This window comes from Coregonus clupeaformis, chromosome 9, assembly GCF_020615455.1.
Source record: "Coregonus clupeaformis isolate EN_2021a chromosome 9, ASM2061545v1, whole genome shotgun sequence".
NCBI classification, from domain to species: Eukaryota; Metazoa; Chordata; class Actinopteri; order Salmoniformes; family Salmonidae; genus Coregonus; species Coregonus clupeaformis.
This window is the reverse complement of record NC_059200.1, coordinates 18,343,608-18,362,936: the sequence shown is the minus strand read 5'-3', so window position 1 is coordinate 18,362,936 and position 19,329 is coordinate 18,343,608. Positions and strand designations below refer to the sequence as shown.

Below are 19,329 nucleotides of genomic sequence, written 5' to 3'. Positions count from 1 at the left end.
GTTATTGAGGGAGATAAGAGTCTCCAGCTTCAGAGAGTTAAAACAGCTGTGTCTTTGTGAGACGCATGTGGGTGAACGGATGATCTCCGCATGTGTAGTTCCCACCGTAAAGCATGGAGGAGGACGTGTTATGGTGTGGGGGTGCTTTGCTGGTGACACTGTCTGTGATTTATTTAGAATTAAAGGCACACTTAACCAGCATGGCTACCACAGCATTCTGCAGCGATACGCCATCCCATCTGGTTTGGGCTTAGTGGGACTATCATTTGTTTTTCAACTGGACAATGACCCAACACACCTCCAGGCTGTGTAAGGGCTATTTGACCAAGAAGGAGAGTGATGGAGTACTGCATCAGATGACCTGGCCTCCACAATCCCCCGACCTCAACCCAATTGAGATGGTTTTGGATGAGTCGGACGGCAGAGTGAAGGAAAAGCAGCCAACAAGTGCTCAGTATATGTGGGAACTCCTTCAATACTGTTGGAAAAGCATTCCAGGTGAAGCTGGTTGAGAGAATGCCAAGAGTGTGCAAAGCTGTCATCAAGGCAAAGGGTGGCTATTTGAAGAATCTCAAATACAACATATATTTTGATTTGTTTAACACTTTGTTGGTTACTACATGATTCCATATGTGTTATTTCATAGTTTTGATGTCTTCACTATTATTCTACAATGTAAACAAACAAACAAAAACTTGAATGAGTAGGTGTGTCCAAACATTTGACTGGTACTGTATATCAACTCAGCACACCATCATCAATGTTACAATTGTTCATATTTTCAGCCTGGCAATTAATTTTAGCATGAGCTTTTTTTCAGAGTTATGCAGCAGCATCATAATCCATAATTTAATTCAATAGGTCTAGATTTCTTTTTACATCATTTGTGCTGCACCTTCGGACTTGATAGATCAATCAATCAATCACATGTATTTATAAAGCCCTTTTTACATCAGTAGATGTCACAAAGTGCTATACAGAAACCCAGCCTGAAACCCCAAACAGCAAGCAATGCAGATGTAGAAGCACTTACATTGACATTTTAGTCATTTAGCAGACACTCTTATCCAGAGCGACTTACAGTTAGTGAGTGCATACATTTTATATATATATTTTTCATACTGGCCCCCCGTAGAAGCACTTCAATGGTGTTTTTTATTATAGGAATAAGGAATCAAAAAATTGTTTTGGCAAAAGGCTTTAATTATCTCTGTTCTTGTGTGACACCTTAACCTGAGGTCTTTCCTTGATGGCCTACTACACCGTATCATTTTGTCAAAACAATATGGCTTTCCTATGATATCATGTGACCTTTTCATCATATTTCCCTCAGGTCTTTTTATTGTTGTTATGGTTATTGTTGTTCATATTGGTCTTCATTTTGAGGAAATGCACAGTTTATTTATATTCACATAACAAAATGTATTCCCTTTTTTTTTGGACTACTGGTATGTAGGCTACATGGATGTAAAAACAAAAAGCAATATCTTTGTTTGAATATAACACTTGTATTGCTTCATTCAAGGTCTTACACATGTATCAATATCATTATTTAATGCCCAAGGTAGCTATCATTTTTTCATTATTTCAACAAGTGTGAGTTCATTTCAGGTAGTTGAATGGAACCTCATATTTTCATATTTTACTCATCCCACCAGTCAGCGATGTGACAGTCAACAGAGGCTTCATAATAGCCAGTTTGGCCACAAGAGCACATTATTGCTTTTAATTAACACTTGATGCCACTTATATTACCCTTATTTCCGGTTAAAACTCCACTGTGGACATGTTGTATCAAAAAGAGGATGAATGAAATGTGGGGCTTTTTTTTTTGTAATGTTTGCAAATGTCAAGTAATTTTAGTTCTTCTCACAATGTACCTGGAATCCTGTAATATGACTCCCGTCTAGCCTGCCTCAAGAGATTGGAAATGTGAAGATACGGTATCTCTGACTCAATAAAAATGCTAAATTCAACCTCAAAAGTGTGTTGAAATGAATATCCCTAAATTCACTCAACACTGCCATCTAGTGTTCATGATGTCCGTACAGACTACTAGAACGCCACAGGCTTCTAGAACGCCACTTATCTCATATGTTTTGAACGCACTGAAGTCGGAAGTCGGAGGTATCCAAGTTTCCAGTTGTTTTGAACGTGGCATAAAATACTGATGACGTAAAAAGTCATAATTCAAATGACAGCTAATAATTACGTGTGACCTGAGTTGACTGATGCCTATTGCATGAGTAGATGAGCTGGTCTCTGTCTGTCTTAGTTTCTATGTGATCATTATCTTATCATTATTCAGACTGTTGAATGGCTGACAGCTGCAGAAGTGTTCATGCAGCTGTCAGTATCTGGTCACAAACATCTGACTGTATTGTTAGACATATTTTCTAATAAATATTCAATATGACTCATATTTCTACTTTTCTATATTATATTCTAAGGACATTGTGAACAGAGAATAAAGACAAAACATTAGCTAGAACATCTCTGGAAACAGTTGCTACATAGTCTAAAACAGCAACGACAATATGTGAAAAATGGCAAAAGACTCCAGCCACCCTGGTCATAGACTGTTCTCTCTGCTACCGCGCGGCAAGCGGTACCGGAGTGCAAAGGCTAGGTCCAAAAGGCTTCTTAACAGGCTTCTACCCCCAAGCCATAAAACATACAAATGGCTACCCGGACTATTTGCATTGACACACCTGCTGCTACTCGCTGTTTATTATCTATACATATTCACTTTACCCCTACCTACATGCACATATTACCTCAACTACCTCGACTAACCTGTACCCCGCACATTGACTCGGTACCAGTACCCCCTGTATATAGCCTCGTTATTGTTATTTTATTGTTGCGCTTTTATTTGTATAAAAAAAAATATATTTAGTTTATTTAGTAAATATTTTCTTAACTCAAATGTTTCTTAAAACCGCATTGTTGGTTGAGGGCTTGTAAGGAAGCATTTCACGGTGAGGTCCACCTACACCTGTTGTATTCAGCGCATGTGACAAATAACATTTGATTTGATGATTTGTTGTGATATGCTCAGATCTGACTAACTCGTGGTCTTCTAATGACAGAGCCTTTATAGTGATCTAAAATACACCAAACTAAAATATAAACACAACACGTAAAGTGTTGGTCCCATGTTTCATGAGCTGAAATAAAAGATCCCAGAAATGTTCAATATGCACAAAAAGCTATTTTTCTCTAAAATGTTCGGCACAAATTTGTTTACATCCCTGTTAGTGAGCATTTCTCCTTTTGCCAAGATAATCCATCCACCTGACAGGTGTGGCATATCAAGAAGCTGATTATTCAGCATGATCAGTACACAGGACAATAAAAGGCCACTCTAAAATGTGCAGTTTTGTCACACAACACAATGCCACAGATGTCTCAAGTTTTGAAGGAGCGTGCAATTGGCATGCTGACTGCAGGAATGTCCACAAGAGCTGTTGCCAGAGAATTGAATGTTCATTTCTCTACCATAAGCCGACTCCAACGTCATTTTAGAGAATTTGGCAGTATGTTTAACTGGCCTCACAACCGCTGACCATGTGTAACCACGCCAGCCCAGGACCTCCACATCTACGGGATCGTCTGAGACCAGCCACCCGGACAGCTGACGAAACTGAGGAGTATTTATGTCTGTAATAAAGCCCTTTTGTGGGGAAAAACTCATTCTGATTGGCTGGACCTGGCTCCCCAGTGGGTGAGCCTATGCCCTCCCAGGCCCACCCATGGCTGCGCCCCTGCCCAGTTATGTGAAATCCATAGATTAGGGCATAATTAATTTACTTCAATTGACAGATTTCTTTATATGAACTGTAACTCAGTCAAATCGTTGAAATTGCTGCATGTTGCGTTTCGATTTTTGTTCAGTATAGTTCCATTGGAGCCTGACTTTGTCCTATGGTCCAAACTGATTCAAAACATTTAGAGCCTTTATAGTGACCTAAAATAGTTCCGTTGGAGCCTGACTTTGTCCTATGGCCCAAACTGACTCATAATGTTTCTACTTATAGGTTATTCTCTTGATGTCATCCAATGAGGATGAGCTGAGTACCAAGCCGACTCACCAACTTCCTGCGGGGCTTTCCTGAGACGTGACAATGCCCCCAGGCACCACTCAACCTTATCAGACCAAATGTTATCTGTATGTACCTTCAAAAGTCCCGGCGGGTGGACAACGGATCTGTCAACACTAATCCTCTATTCCTTTTCCTCCGCAACGATCTGTATGTCAATACAGGATATGAATGTCACCATTCGAATATGAACGTTTCACAAGGATGTGTACTTACAGTAATAGACTCATTTAATTGAATGAAATAACATGCCCATGTTTTTGTACATGTTGTTGATCTTTCCTATTCACTGTTGCAGATTCCATAATATAATTTCTGCATGGTAACCAACCAACGGTTGTGTGGGTCATTCATTCATCATTGTGTCCAAATTAATGAACACAAGTCACACCACTCTTTGTTTGTTAGCCTGGGTCCTGCAGTACTATTCCTGGCACCTGTTGTCAGCTGTGTTCCTACCAGTCTCCAATTAAACCTTCTTTCAGCTGTGTTCCTACCAGTCTCCAATTAAACCTTCTTTCAGCTGTGTTCCTACCAGTCTCCAATTAAACCTTCTTTCAGCTGTGTTCCTACCAGTCTCCAATTAAACCTTCTTTCAGCTGTGTTCCTACCAGTCTCCAATTAAACCTTCTTTCAGCTGTGTTCCTACCAGTCTCCAATTAAACCTTCTTTCAGCTGTGTTTCTACCAGTCTCCAATTAAACTTTATTTTAGCTGTGTTCCTACCAGTCTCCATTTAAACTTTATTTTAGCTGTGTTCCTACCAGTCTCCAATTAAACCTTCTTTCAGCTGTGTTCCTACCAGTCTCCAATTAAACCTTCTTTCAGCTGTGTTCCTTACCGGTCTCCAATAAAAAAAAAACATATTTCAGCTGTGTTCCTTAATGGGCTCAAATGTGGCCAGTTCTTTTATTCAAAACCCATTGTAACACTAGGACAGAAGTTAGCGTGTCACCGGATAGGTGCGGCTGGTGTTATTCACATCCAGTAGAATATAACTGCAATTACTAAATAGCCAGCTATGTTTGTAAAGTTTAGTTTGTTTCTAATGTGGGTGTTGAAATGTATTCTATACTACTCTAATGTATTCCATTCAATTTGATTCTACTCTACTGCACTCTACTGAAGGGAGACACCATCAGTTGCACAACTGAATGCATTCAACTGAAATGTGTGTTCTGCATTTAACCCAACCTCTCTGAATCAGAGAGTTGCAGGGGCTGCTTTAATCGACATCATCGGCACCTGGTGAGCAGTTGTTAGGGGTTAACTGCCTTGCTCAAGGGCAGAACAGCAGATTTTTCCACCTTGTTGGCTCTGGGATTTGAACCACAGACCTTACAGTTACTGACCCAATGCTCTTAACCGCTAGGCTACCTAATGTATTCAAATTGATTTGATTCTTCTCTACTCTAGGCCTACTCTACTCTACTCTACTGTACTCTATTTTAATGTATTCCATTTTATTTTATTATATTCTACTCTAGACCTACTCTACTCTGCTCTGCTCTACTCTTCTCCGCTCCACTCCACTCCTCTGCTCCGCTCCACTCCACTCCACACCTCTGCGCTCCACTCCGCTCCACTCCACTCCTCCGCTCCACTCCACTACTCTGCTCCGCTCCACTCCACTCCTCTGCTCCACTCCTCTGCTCCGCTCCACTCCTCTGCTCCGCTCCACTCCTCTGCTCTGCTCCGCTCCACTCCACTCCTCTGCTCCGCTCCACTACACTCCTCTGCTCCGCTCCACTCCTCTGCTCCGCTCCGCTCCTCTGCTCCGCTCCACTCCACTCCGCTCCACTCCTCTGCTCCGCTCCACTCCACTCCTCTGCTCCGCTCCACTCCTCTGCTCCGCTCCACTCCACTCCTCTGCTCTGCTCCACTCCTCTGCTCCGCTCCTCTGCTCCGCTCCACTCCACTCCACTCCTCTGCTCCGCTCCACTCCTCTGCTCCACTCCACTCCTCTGCTCCGCTCCACTCCACTCCTCTGCTCCGCTCCACTCCACTCCTCTGCTCCGCTCCACTCCACTCCTCTGCTCCGCTCCACTCCACTCCTCTGCTCCGCTCCGCTCCTCTGCTCCGCTCCGCTCCTCTGCTCCGCTCCACTCCTCTGCTCCGCTCCGCTCTACTCCACTCCTCTGCTCCACTCCACTCCTCCGCTCTGCTCCGCTCCGCTCCACTCCTCTGCTCCGCTCCACTCCTCTGCTCCGCTCCACTCCTCTGCTCCGCTCCACTCCCTCCTCTGCTCCGCCACCCTCTGCTCCGCTCCACTCCTCCGCTCCTCCGCTCTACTCCACTCCACTCCGCTCCGCTCCACTCCACTCCACTTCACTCCTCTGCTCCACTCCACTCCATTCCACTCCACTACTCTGCTCCGCTCCACTCCACTCCTCTGCTCCGCTCCACTCCACTCCACTCCTCTGCTCCACTCCATTCCGCTCCGCTCCACTCCACTACTCTTCTCCGCTCCACTCCACTCCTCTGCTCCGCTCCACTCCACTCCGCTCCGCTCCACTCCTCTGCTCCGCTCCGCTCCGCTCCGCTCCACTCCACTCCACTCCACTCCACTCCTCTGCTCCGCTCCACTCCACTCCACTACTCTGCTCCGCTCTGCTCTAGGCCTACTATACTCTATCTAATCTACTCCACTTTGTTTTATTCTATTCTAATCCAGCATACATTCACCAGTACACAGGGCATCACACTGGTCATCAAACAGCCTAGTGAAGAACTGCATACTGTAACTGGTCACCAGTACACAGGGCATCACACTGGCCATCAAACAGCCTAGTGAAGAACTGCCATTCTGTAACTGGTCACCAGTACACAGGGGCGGCAGGTAGCTTAGTGGTTAAGCGTGTTGTGTCGCTGGTTCTAATCCCCGAGCCCACTAGGTGAAGAATCTGAGAGCGTCTGCTAAATGACTAAAATGTAAATAGGGAATCTATAAGAAATAGGTTGCAATTTGGAATATCATAGGCTATACAGGCTCTGCAAAGCGGAAAAAACAACCCGTTAATGAAATGACGTGCGAATGCAATCTCTACACACACAATATCCAGCCGTGTTTCGTAATGGCAGGTTATCACAATTTGTCACTTGAACATTTTCATTTAACATCATGGGTGTATTTTTTTTAAAGGATCGCTGACGTATAACACTCGGGAGAGGCATTTAACGTTCAACGTCACCTACTTCAGAGCTTTCGCCCCTATGGAGTCACTCCGGTATAACTTCGCAAACACATCAAGACAACAAACTTGAATGGTCGGTCGCGGTATGATATAAATGAACTGATTATGGAAGACCACCATTAGTTTATGCATTTTTCAACTGGACGGATATACAGACTTATTATAAAGCTTGCTCCTCTCTCTGCGATATCATGGGCGACCTGTGCCATGCATGGACCTACAGACCTTCCTTATCGATTGTTATTATTATGGTATCAATTTCATGTATGGTGCATTGTTCAGAGAATGCTGGAGCCATTGGAAAAGTGTACCCACGAGGGAATCACTGGGCAGTAGGTAAGATACCTATTATTGTTGCTATTTATATAACAGAATAATACATTATTATTGATAATAAAATTACAAATTGTTATTATTATTATGATCTACTTCGTTTTTTGAGATTGTGCTGGATATATGAAACATTTGTTTAGAGATAAAACATTTTTTAAAAGATGGAAACTTTCACTGCACATACCATGCCTAATGGTGTAACACTTTTATGATTAAATTGTTGAACTGATGTAAAAAAATAAAAAATAAAAAATAAGGACTTAATGTGGACAGCCGACTGTTGCCTATGTTTTGTATAATCACCTTTTTCTAAAGTTGGTTACCCAGAAAGATTAGTATGCTATTTGGTGGGCAAATTACATTTCCTGTGAAAAGTTTAAGTGAAATGTTCCTGGGTGTTTGAGAAAGCTCAGAGCAAACAACGAGATTGTGAAGCAGGACATTGGTTGTTCAAATAACAACCCAGCGCTGAATGGTCTTACTCTCTCTCCAACCCGGAAGTGGACTCAACAGAACACTAACTTCAATATTCAATCTTCCTCAATGTTCATCCATACATTCCTTATGTACAAACCTTTTTTTTTTTAGGTCACTTAATGGGGAAGAAAAGCCTTGACAGTCTCTCTGGATCAGAGGAGAGCAGCAACAGGGACAGTGAATATGTATATATACCTTCTCCAGAGGAAGACAAGCTGCTGGATAGATATGTGCAGCCGTCCAAGCTGGTGAAAGGCTTCATCAGGGCTCTGGGGGGACTGGAGAACCAGAGACAGACCCAGACCCAGAGACAGGGACAGGAACAGGTTTTCTCTCGGATGGGGGTTCTCAAGACCACAAAGTGGGAAGAGACAGACAGACACCGATACCTCAAACAGGTTAGTAATGGTAAGAGGTTAGTGTCAATTAGGTGAATGCTGTTACTCCAGTCTTTCCCTTTATAGTATCTATGTACTCATCGCATCACAGTTACCATTCAACAAGCCAGCTCTATGTACTCATCGCATCACAGTTACCATTCGACAAGCCAGCTCTATGTACTCATCGCATCACAGTTACCATTCAACAAGCCAGCTCTATGTACTCATCGCATCACAGTTACCATTCAACAAGCCAGCTCTATGTACTCATCGCATCACAGTTACCATTCAACAAGCCAGCTCTATGTACTCATCGCATCACAGTTACCATTCAACAAGCCAGCTCTATGTACTCATCGCATCACAGTTACCATTCAACAAGCCAGCTCTATGTACTCATCGCATCACAGTTACCATTCAACAAGCCAGCTCTATGTACTCATCGCATCACAGTTACCATTCAACAAGCCAGCTCTATGTACTCATCGCATCACAGTTACCATTCAACAAGCCAGCTCTATGTACTCATCGCATCACAGTTACCATTCAACAAGCCAGCTACTGCTCTCCTCATTTCCAGTTGGCTATTTATCAGAATATAAATGTTTGACTTCATTCTTAACTTAATGTTTGAGTTCAGTAGTAACAACATGTTTATGAAGTGTGATTATTTAAAACCGGTAATTATATTTTATTGCAGGTTTACTTGGTTCAGATATGAGTACTAAATTGTTGTTTTCCTGCATTTCCTCTCCGTAGCTGACAGACCTCATTCGACTGGCTTACAACATGAAGGAAAACACCGTCTTCAACTGAAGACCGCTCTTGACTGCAGCTCTCCTACGATGAACGACACTACACGCCTCAGAGACTCAGTTCGAATCATTGCATCCAGCACACCTGTTCACAATGTTTTGAAAACATATAGCCTATATTAGAGTTTACTTTATATGATATATAATAACATAATTATCATAATAATTACATGACATCATCTACTATTTATTGTATGCTACTCAAAATACCCCCCCATCAACAACAATGTGTAAAGAACATAGAATAAATCTGAAATGGTTGTGATAACTGCATTGTGGATATCTGGGTATTCCTTTACATAAACATACGGGGGTTTCATGGATCATTTAGCTATTTGATTTTGAATTTTAGGACCCCTTTAGGTATCCAAAACAAATAGAATACAAAATTTTTTTTTACAAATATTGAATTTGGCCTTTACTGCTATAGCCCATAGAAACACATTGAATAACACATTCATAAGTGGCAAAAAACACAGTCAAAAAATAAATAATAAGGAATAAGTTTTTGAAGTGTCTGCCTTATATCGAGGAGATATAAGTAGGCTCAGGAAATATATATTTTTGCTTTTTACACATAATGAACCACTTTTTTGGGTGGGCAGAAAACCACCTCCATACTTCCATTTTTTTTATTTTTTTTACCTGTACTGGTTACCTTCAGATGAGTCCAGTGACATAGGTTCAGTCAAACCGTTCGGAAGCTACAGACGTTTTCATGAGAATACCGATTTTCGGGATGTCTCATGGTCTGACGAACACCGCTCTATCTCTACCACCTTTCACCCCAGATGTGGAAGTGCTGATTGAGACGCATCTAATGCAACCCCCCCAGATATCTCTAGCTTAAACTGACGGATTTAGATGTGGATAAAAAAATATATATATATGTTGCTTAGATTGATGCACTGGTGCTTCAATCGACTCTAGGAGGTGTATACAGTATGTACTTCATTTTCATCTGACAACGGGTGAATAAGTGCAGAGGCAACATATTCACCACAAGATGGCAGACAAGCGTCTCATCAGAGCCCCATTCCACTTTCTAATAAACACATTTCTAATGATATCATCTTTTTTGTTTGTTTTTTTACAACATTTTAATCTATCTATCCATAATTTAAATCGGACAACAAATATGCATCCTTACATTTCTCTGAACGACCTAAGGTACTTGACGTTTAAAATATAAGCTTCAGTACAATTAAGTTATTTCTAAAAACTATTCAATTGCTGTTAGACGTTTTCGGCAACAATTTCGCAATCACTACAATTAGGCTATAATTTGGCAAAGGACATAATACTGGCTTGTATCGTTCAGTGAGCCAGCAATACATAAATCTAATGACAAGCTGATCTTTGTGAGGCATAACGTGCAGACAGACAGTAATTACATCCCAAATGGCCCCCTATTCCCTATATAGTGCACTACTTTTTGAGCAGGGCCCCAATGGGAAAGTAGTGCACTATATGGAAAATAGGGTGCCATTTGGGACACATGAAGGGTGTAAGGAAGGACTCATGCCTTTCTACTCAGCTGTCCCCTGACAACAATGGCCTCAATTATCTGCTCCAGACTTTCTTTGCAATGAGAAATGTTAATTGGAACAATTTCATTTGGTTAAGCGCATCCTGTTGGCACAAACCAGGCTGGTTCACCACTCTGTTTTCTCCCCTCATTTGTCACAGATAATAGTAGATAATAGTAGATAATAGATAGTAGATAGTAAATAATAGTAGATAGTAGTAGATAGTAGTACAGTCGTGGTCAAAAGTATTGGTCTTTACAAAGTTCGCTGCTTCAGTGTTATGAGATGTTTTTGTCAGATGTTACTATGGTATACTGAAGTATAATTACAAGCATTCCATAAGTGTCAAAGGCTTTTATTGACAATTACATAAAGTTTATGCAAAGAGTCAATATTTGCAGTGTTGACCCTTCTTTTTCAAGACCTCTGCTCCACCCTGGCATGCTATCAATTAACTTCTGGGCCACAATTCTTGGAATTTGTCAGAATTTGTGGGTTTTTGTTTGTCCACCTGCCTCGTGAGGATTGACCACAAGTTCTTAATGGGATTAAGGTCTGGGGAGTTTCCTGGCCATGGACCCAAAATGTCGATGTTTTGTTCCCAGAGCCACTTAGTTATCACTTTTGCCTTATGGCAAGGTGGTCCATCATGCTGGAAAAGGCATTGTTCATCACCAAACTGTTCTTGGATGGTTGGGAGAAGTTGCTCTCGGAGGATGTGTTGGTACCATTCTTTATTCATGGCTGTGTTCTTAGGCAAAATTGTGAGTGAGCCCACACCCTTGGCTGAGAAGCAACCCCACACATGAATGGTCTCAGGATGCTTTGCTGTTGGCATGACACAGGACTGATGGTAGCGCTCACCTTGTCTTCTCCGGACAAGGTGTTTTCCGGATGTCCCAAACAATCGGAAAGGGGATTCATCAGAGAAAATGACTTTACCCCAGTCCTCAGCAGTCCAATCCCTGTACCTTTTGCAGAATATCAGTCTGTCCCTGATGTTTTTCCTGGAGAGAAGTGGCTTCTTTGCTGCCCTTCTTGACACCAGGCCATCCTCCAAAAGTCGTCGCCTCACTGTGCGTGCAGATGCACTCACACCTGCCTGCTGCCATTCCTGAGCAAGCTCTGCACTGGTGGTGCCCTGATCCCGCAGCTGAATCAACTTTAGGAGATGGTCCTGGCGCTTGCTGGACTTTCTTGGGCGCCCTGACGCCTTCTTCACAACAATTGAACCTCTCTCCTTGAAGTTCTTGATGATCTGATAAATGGTTGATTTACGTGCAATCTTACTAGCAACAATATCCTTACCTGTGAAGCCCTTGTTGTGCAAAGTAATGATGACGGCACGTGTTTCCTTGCAGATAACCATGGTTAACAGAGAAAGAACAATGATTTCAAGCACCACCCTCCTTTTAAAGCTTCCAGTCTGTTATTCTAACTCAATCAGCATGACAGAGTGATCTCCAGCCATGTCCTCGTCAACACTCTCACCTGTGTTAACGAGAGAATCACTGACATGATGGCAGCTGGTCCTTTTGTGGCAGGGCTGAAATGCAGTGGAAATGTTTTTTGGGGATTAAGTTCATTTTCATGGCAATTAATTGCAATTCATCTGATCACTCTTCATAACATTCTGGAGTATATGCAAATTGCCATCATAAAAACTGAGGCAGCAGACTTTGTGAAAATTAGTATTTGTGTCATTCTCAAAACGTTTGACCACGACTGTAGATAGTAGTAGATAGTAGATAATTGTAAATAATAGATAATAGTAGATAATAGTAGATCATAGATAATAGTAGATAGTAGACAATAGCAGAGAATAGTAGATAGTAGATCATTGTAGATAGTAGATAATAGTAAAGAATAGTAGATAGTAGATAGTAGTAGGTAGTAGTAGATAATATTAGATAATAGTAGATAATAGTAGATAGTAGACAATAGTAGATAGTAGATAATAGTATATAGTAGATAATATTATATAGTAGATAATAGTAAATAGTAATAGATAATAGTAGATAGTAGATAGTAGATAGTAGTAGATAATAGTAGATAATAGTGGATACTATTAGATAGTAGAAAAGAATAGATAGCAGTAGAGCATAGTAGAGAATAGTAGATAATTGAAATATTAGTAGATAGTAGACAATAGTATAGTAGATAATAGTAGAAAATAGTAGATAATAGTAGATAATAGTAGATAGTAGAAGTTAGTAGATAGTAGTAGATAATAGTAGATAGTAGACAATAGTAGATAGTAGATAATAGTAGATACTAGTAGATAATAGTAAATAGTAGACAATAGTAGATAGTGGACAATAGTAGATAGTGGATAATAGTAGATACTAGTAGATAATAGTAGATAGTAGACAATAGTAGATAGTGGATAATAGTAGATACTAGTAGATAATAGTAGATAGTAGACAATAGTAGATAGTGGATAATAGTAGGAAGAGTGCGGAAGCGATAACGTTTACTGTGCTGAATCTTAGTAGTGAATTCTAATTTCTACTTACACTTTGTAATGCAATAAAATGTGGAAAAATACTTTCCCCACATTTTATTGCATTACAAAGTGGAATTAAAATTGATTTAATTGTACTTTTTTGTAAACGATCCACACAAAATACTCTCTGTAATGCCAAAGTGGAAGAAAAATTCTATCATTTATCAAAAGTTAATGAAAAATAATAACACTAATATATCTTGATTAAATAAGTATTCAACCCCCTGAGTCAATACATGCTAGAATGCCCTTTGGCAGCGATGACAGCTGTGAGTCTTTTTGGGTAAGTCTCTAAGAGCTTTTACACCTGGATTGTATAATATTTGCCCGTCATTCTTTTTTCAATTCTTCAAGCTCTGTCCAGTTTGTGGTTGATCATTGCTAGACAGACATTTTCAAGTCTTGCCATAGATTTTCAAGCCAATTTAAGTCAAAACTGTAACTAGGCCACTCAGGAACATTCAGTCTCTTCTTGCTAAGCAACTCCAGTGTAGAGTTGGCCATGTTTTTTATGTTATTGTTCTGCTGAAAGGTGAATTCGTCTTCCAGTGTCTGTTGGAAAGCAGACTGAACAAGGTTTCCCTCTAGGATTTTGCCTATGCTTAGCTCTATTCCGTTTATTTGTATCCAAAAAAACTCCTTTGTCCTTGCCGATGACAAGCATACCAATAACATGATGCAGTCACCACCATGCTTGAAAATATGGAGAGTGGTACTCAGTAATGTGTTGTATTGGATTTGCCCCAAACATAACACTTTGTATTGAGGACAAAAAGTTAATTGCTTTGCCACATTTTTTGCAGTATTACTTTAGTGCCTTGTTACAAACAGAATGCATGTTTTGGAATATTCCTTCCTTCTTTTCACTTTGTCATTTAGGTTAGTAACTACAATGTTGTTGATCCATCCTCAGTTTTCTCCTCTCACAGCCATTAAACTCTGTAACTGCTTTAAAATTGCAATTGGCATCATGGTGAAATCCCTGGGCAGTTTCCTTCCTCTCCGGCAACTGAGTTAGGAAAGATGCCTGTATCTTTGTAGTGACTGGATGCATTGATCCATAGCCTAATTAATAACTTCCCCATGCTCAAATGGATATTCAGTGTTTTTTTCTCTCTTTTTACCCATTTACCAATCGGTGCCCTTCTTTGCGAGGCATTGGAAAACCTCCCTGGTCTTTGTGGTTGAATATGTGCTTGAAATGCACTACTCGACTAAGGGGCTTTACAGATAATTGTATGTGTGGTGTACAGAGATGGGGTAGTCATTAAAAATCATGTTAACCACTATTATTGCACAGAGAGTGAATCCATGCAACTTATTATGTGAGTTGTTAAGCACATTTTTTACTCCTGAACGTATTTAGGCTTGCCATAACAAAGGGGTTGTATACTTGTTGAATCAAGACATTTCAGCTTTTCATTTTTAATTAATTTCTAAACAAAAACAAATCCACTTTGACATTATGGGATATTGTGTGTAGATTAGTGACACTAAATCTCAGGCTGTAACGCAACAAAAAAGTCAAGGGGGTTGAATACTTTCTGAAGGTGCTGTGAGTAGAATTTTCACTTGGTCATGCATTGATGTAAAAGGGAAACTAAAAGAATACATTTGACTCAAGTGGAAGTTGCCTCTTAATAACTGACTGGGTGAGTTTCAATTGTGTTGGCTGCCATTTAAGACTCATATTACTTTATTGGCCAATTGCACACAAGGTACAACCGAAATTTGACTTCTGCTTTTAACCCAACCCCTCCGAAAGACACACATACACAGGTGTTTTTGGAGAAGTGAAGGGGGCTGCCACTCTGGGCACCTGTTGTTGTGGGGGGTTAAGTGCCTTGCTCAAGGGCACAATAGCAAGGCGATGGCATCTAGGATTTGATACCAGCAATCCTCTGGTTGCCAGCTCACTTCCCACCCTTCATAAGACTAATGTCCACTAGAGGGAACCAGACACCTCATTCACGTGTTCTGCTCTGCTCTGTGATTTGTGATTTCAATTTGAACTATAGAACCACTTGTTTTCTGAAAAATGAAAGTATTGAGTAAAAGCAATCCTCTTGGAAAAGACAGGAGTTATATTGTAAAAAAATAAAAAAATAAAATATGTCTGTCTTTTTCTCTCCAAATTACCTGTTGACTGAACATTAAGCATGCTGAGTCATCCAACTAAGATCCCGTAAATAATGCCAATTGTGCATGGTGAAACTGTCACAAATGATTTGTCTACAACAACACAATAAATGTAATATGTGTCTAATAGGACATATGGTATTAGGCTATTCAGGCTTGACAGTTAATGAAAGAAGGATGAATGTGCATATTGTCGGCCTGGAGGGTGGATGTAACTATACAGGTTTATTTCCATAATATCCTTCATGTACAGAGAGAAACTAATTACAGCAAACAGACATTTGTTCATCTACATTTCTACATTTGCAAAGTCAGCGGCACAAAAGGGAAAAATACTGAATGAAAGGTATCTAAACAAGGGCTGGTAAACAACAATACATACATTGATCCTGGGATGTGATTGTCTTAACAGAATAACAGAAGATAATTATTAAAATAGGGATGGAAATGATGACATAGAAACCAGGTTGAGGGCAACACAGACAAACATTTCACATTTCCACTTTCTCCTCAATGGCATCCTTCATTATTCATTAAAAGTAGACCATGTGGATCCAAGCGTAACACTGACAGGTAAAGTTCATTATAAAAGGTGAATATCTGAAATTAGACATGGTTGTTCCTCCTCCAATACTGAGAATTCACACAACAAAAAAACACTGACTGGGACAATGATGTAAACCAATGAAGAAGAAACAACAGTTTGCATCATCTGGTGGAGAGGAGTCCTCCAGCACAGGGGACTTCCATGTCCATAGACTAGAGCAGAAGCACTACACGCAGTGGTAGTCTTTACAGGGTTCGTATGACCCCAGTCAGAGGGATGCAGACAGCATACATCCATCCTCACCATGTCTTCCCAATAGACTGAACATGCTCCTTAGCCTTCATCCTCAGAGATGCAATACTAGAATTACGAGGATCCGTCTCTTCCATAACTAACTTCTCCATGTACCCAGCCACGGTGCACTGGTATGGGGGCGGAGGAAGAGGACGTGTAGAACCAATGTGAGGCAGGTTATGGTGTCCGAAACTGGGGGAGTTGAGGAAGGGTGGAGGGGAATAGCTGGAGGCTCCTGGGAGGCCCTGAGAGGAGCTGGTAATGAAGCCGGGTAGGGACTGCAGGGGGGTGGTGGTGATGGCAGTGCTGAGCCATGGCTCCAGCTGCAGTCCAGAGCACAAGGACTGGGCAGGGGAGCGGCTGAAGGACAGGAGAGAGGAGGTGTCCTGGAGCTTAATGGAGCTCACCTCCAGCTTCTCCTGGCGACGCCACTTGGCCCGACGGTTCTGGAACCACACCTGAGATGGAATCATCACAACATTATGATTAGACATGCTAGAATCATCACAACATTCTGATAAGACATTCTGAAATGCAATATTATGAGAACAGCGGAAAGGATGATTACATGCTAAAACAGGATTTCAGGGCCATTTTGAACAAATCATGACAATATTGAAATAGTCTACATTTAACGCTATCAATGATAAAACAGCTGAAGGTAAGATGAAAGAAATCAGACAATCAGTGAGCTTATCTGCTGAGATTGACCCCTTTGCCAAAACATGTCAACTTCCAAAAAACTTTCCTGTGTCAAATCAAATAAACTAAATTGCCTAATTCTCCAAAAATGAAGTACAACTTTGGTAGGCTATTTGAGAAATAATGTATTTGCATTTAATATCTATAATGGGAAAACATATTGAATATTAATGTTGACTGTCCTCCTTGGTGTAATAAAATAGTTATTGTCATGTTATTAATACATATTGGACATTTTATAGATTTAAAAAAGCACGTTCATAATCAAAATAATAAAGAAAACGTTAAAATGGAATTGCTTGATATGACTAACTGAAAATATTAACAAATATAGGCCTAATATATATATATATATATATATATATATATTTTGAGAGAATGTTTGCTGGCTACATGTTCTAAATAAATTGAGAATTAGTGATGATAGTAAAATGCTTAGGAGAAAATCTACATAGTGTAATTTTGCCTATTTTAAAAAGTATATAGGTCCTAAACTAAATGAGAAGTTTTAAGATAAATTAACTCCTTTTTACATATTTTAACGACATATATGAGACCAATTGAATACATTTTGAATAGATAACATCCTATGTGATGCTAATTTCAAATACAAACGCTTTAAACGTTTAAACTAACAATTAACGGTCTATCATCATCAAATATCCTACGGTTAACATCCAAGTAGCCTATACTTACTAATATGTGACAATTGACTAAGTACATTCCTTACAAGTTAATAAACTGCAGCGGGACTTTGAATTTAGGAATTATGCCTATTACTGACATTATTGTTGTGTCTAGGCCTAAATGTAAAAAGCTGACTATTCAAGTCCAGACAATTCATGCTTCTTTCACGAGCCACGCATTCCACAAAATATTATTTGAGAATCATAAATCATTAAATGTCCCACAAATAAGAGAAAGGTATTTTGGAATAGTTGAACTTCTGTTGAGCCCCTTAATAAAATATAACTTTCTGTTTTCTTTTAAAAACAGAATCGAACATCATTACCACAGCAAAGAGTCTGTCAAGTTTGCTCATATCTATATTACCTGCACTCGAACCTCCGGAAGATTCACTTTCATTGCGAGCTCCTCTCTGCTGTAGACGTCCGGATAGTGCGACTTTTCGAACGCTCTCTCCAGCTCATGCAGCTGAAAGGTTGTGAACGTGGTCCTGTTGCGCCGGTGCTTTTTCTTTGGGTTGTCATCATCGGACAGTTTATCCTCCCCGTCAGGTAAATCAGGACTAACAGAGGCCCCCGAACTGCTGCAGCAGACACCTGAAAAACACATTATAGGCTAGATCAATTTATGAACTTCTGAAATTGTATTTGCCTTTATGTGTGACTTTTTACTCTGATTCAAAAGTCTACTGACAGATATTTATAAACATGGAATAAGTAGCCTACTGTTGTGAAAAATAACATTTAGAATCAATCAAGATTTAACCATTTTAAATCACCTTTTTAACAAGGCTTCTAGCTTGAAACATATTGCAGTGTCACTTACTGTCAAAACTTTCCGTGTTGTGTTCTTTCTTCAGGGATGACATAATTCCGTTCCCTCTCAGCTCGGCGAGTTTCCCTGATGATCCATTGTAGGAGACAGATTGATTAAATATGTTTTCGTCTTTAAATCCCAATATTGCTTCAATACTGTGAACCCTCGCTGCTGCGGTGTTATGATTATTACCGGGGCTCCGGACGAAACATGCAGAAGGTGACAGGCGCTCTTCCATGACTTCAGGAGTTGAACCAAGAAGCCACATTTGATGTAAAAAAAAATAATCTCAAACTAAATTGAAAAGACACTGATAAACAAATGTAGGCTAAACTCCCGATAAATATATTTTTAATACAACGTTTTAAGTCTTCAGAATGAATAGCTAAATGTTTTAATAGAATGAAACAGTAAATGTTAAAAAGAATGAAACAACAATTCCGGTTGTTTTGTTGAAATAAAAATCTAAAATCTAATTTTAAAAAATCAGTGTTAGTAAGCATCCGTCGCATCTGAGTAGTAGAATAGCACCTGTTACTCAAATAGCTGACACTCCAGTAGTGGTCTTGTCTTATAGAGGAGGCTGTGTCTTCTGGCGTTTATAAAGTAGTCCTTATGGTAAGACCCCCTTCCCTCCGCCCATGTGACAGCCCCCACCTCCCCACCAAGACACGTAAAAAAGGGGGTTGTCATGTTCGATTTGCCCCAACCCTTGGTTTAGGGGTAACTACATTGTCCCCATTGAACCAATGCTGAGCTAGGCCACTAACCCCTCCCCAAGACAAGTCTTCTGCCCTGCCTGTCAGTC

At 40.4% G+C, this 19,329-nt stretch overlaps 2 protein-coding genes across 3 annotated transcripts; one reads left to right on the top strand and one right to left on the bottom strand.

The window, feature by feature from the left end:
• Positions 1 to 7,271: 7,271 nt before the first annotated feature.
• Positions 7,272 to 9,504, top strand: LOC121574294 (gastrin-releasing peptide). 2 transcript variants are annotated; one of them, XM_041886913.2, is made up of 3 exons: positions 7,272 to 7,632; positions 8,218 to 8,504; positions 9,246 to 9,504. In XM_041886913.2, exons 1-3 carry the CDS (start codon positions 7,488 to 7,490, stop codon positions 9,300 to 9,302), a joined length of 489 nt encoding a protein of 162 aa, XP_041742847.1. In that variant the 5' UTR covers positions 7,272 to 7,487; the 3' UTR covers positions 9,303 to 9,504. The 2 variants fall into 2 exon arrangements, with proteins under 2 accessions (XP_041742847.1, XP_041742846.1); XM_041886912.2 differs by having other exon boundaries at positions 8,218 to 8,514.
• Positions 9,505 to 14,821: 5,317 nt separating this feature from the next.
• Positions 14,822 to 19,103, bottom strand: rx3 (retinal homeobox gene 3). Its single transcript, XM_041885362.2, has 3 exons — positions 18,531 to 19,103; positions 18,072 to 18,301; positions 14,822 to 16,774 (listed from the first exon to the last, which is right to left on the bottom strand). The coding sequence occupies exons 1-3, from the start codon at positions 18,787 to 18,789 to the stop codon at positions 16,322 to 16,324; spliced, it is 942 nt and encodes a 313-aa protein (XP_041741296.2). The 5' UTR covers positions 18,790 to 19,103; the 3' UTR covers positions 14,822 to 16,321.
• Between the last annotated feature and the right edge of the window lie 226 nt (positions 19,104 to 19,329).

Bases quoted from the DNA above. Each gene is read 5' to 3' on its own strand.
- LOC121574294 (XM_041886912.2), top strand. From the start codon at position 7,488: ATGGGCGACCTGTGCCATGCATGGACCTACAGACCTTCCTTATCGATT. The intron at 7,633-8,217 runs GTAAGATACCTA...TTTTTTTTTTAG, and splicing joins AGGGAATCACTGGGCAGTAG to GTCACTTAATGGGGAAGAAA. The intron at 8,515-9,245 runs GTAAGAGGTTAG...TCCTCTCCGTAG, and splicing joins CCTCAAACAGGTTAGTAATG to CTGACAGACCTCATTCGACT.
- rx3 (XM_041885362.2), bottom strand. From the start codon at position 18,789: ATGTGGCTTCTTGGTTCAACTCCTGAAGTCATGGAAGAGCGCCTGTCA. The intron at 18,302-18,530 runs GTAAGTGACACT...TGTGTTTTTCAG, and splicing joins CAACACGGAAAGTTTTGACA to GTGTCTGCTGCAGCAGTTCG. The intron at 16,775-18,071 runs GTAATATAGATA...ATTCCATCTCAG, and splicing joins TTCCGGAGGTTCGAGTGCAG to GTGTGGTTCCAGAACCGTCG.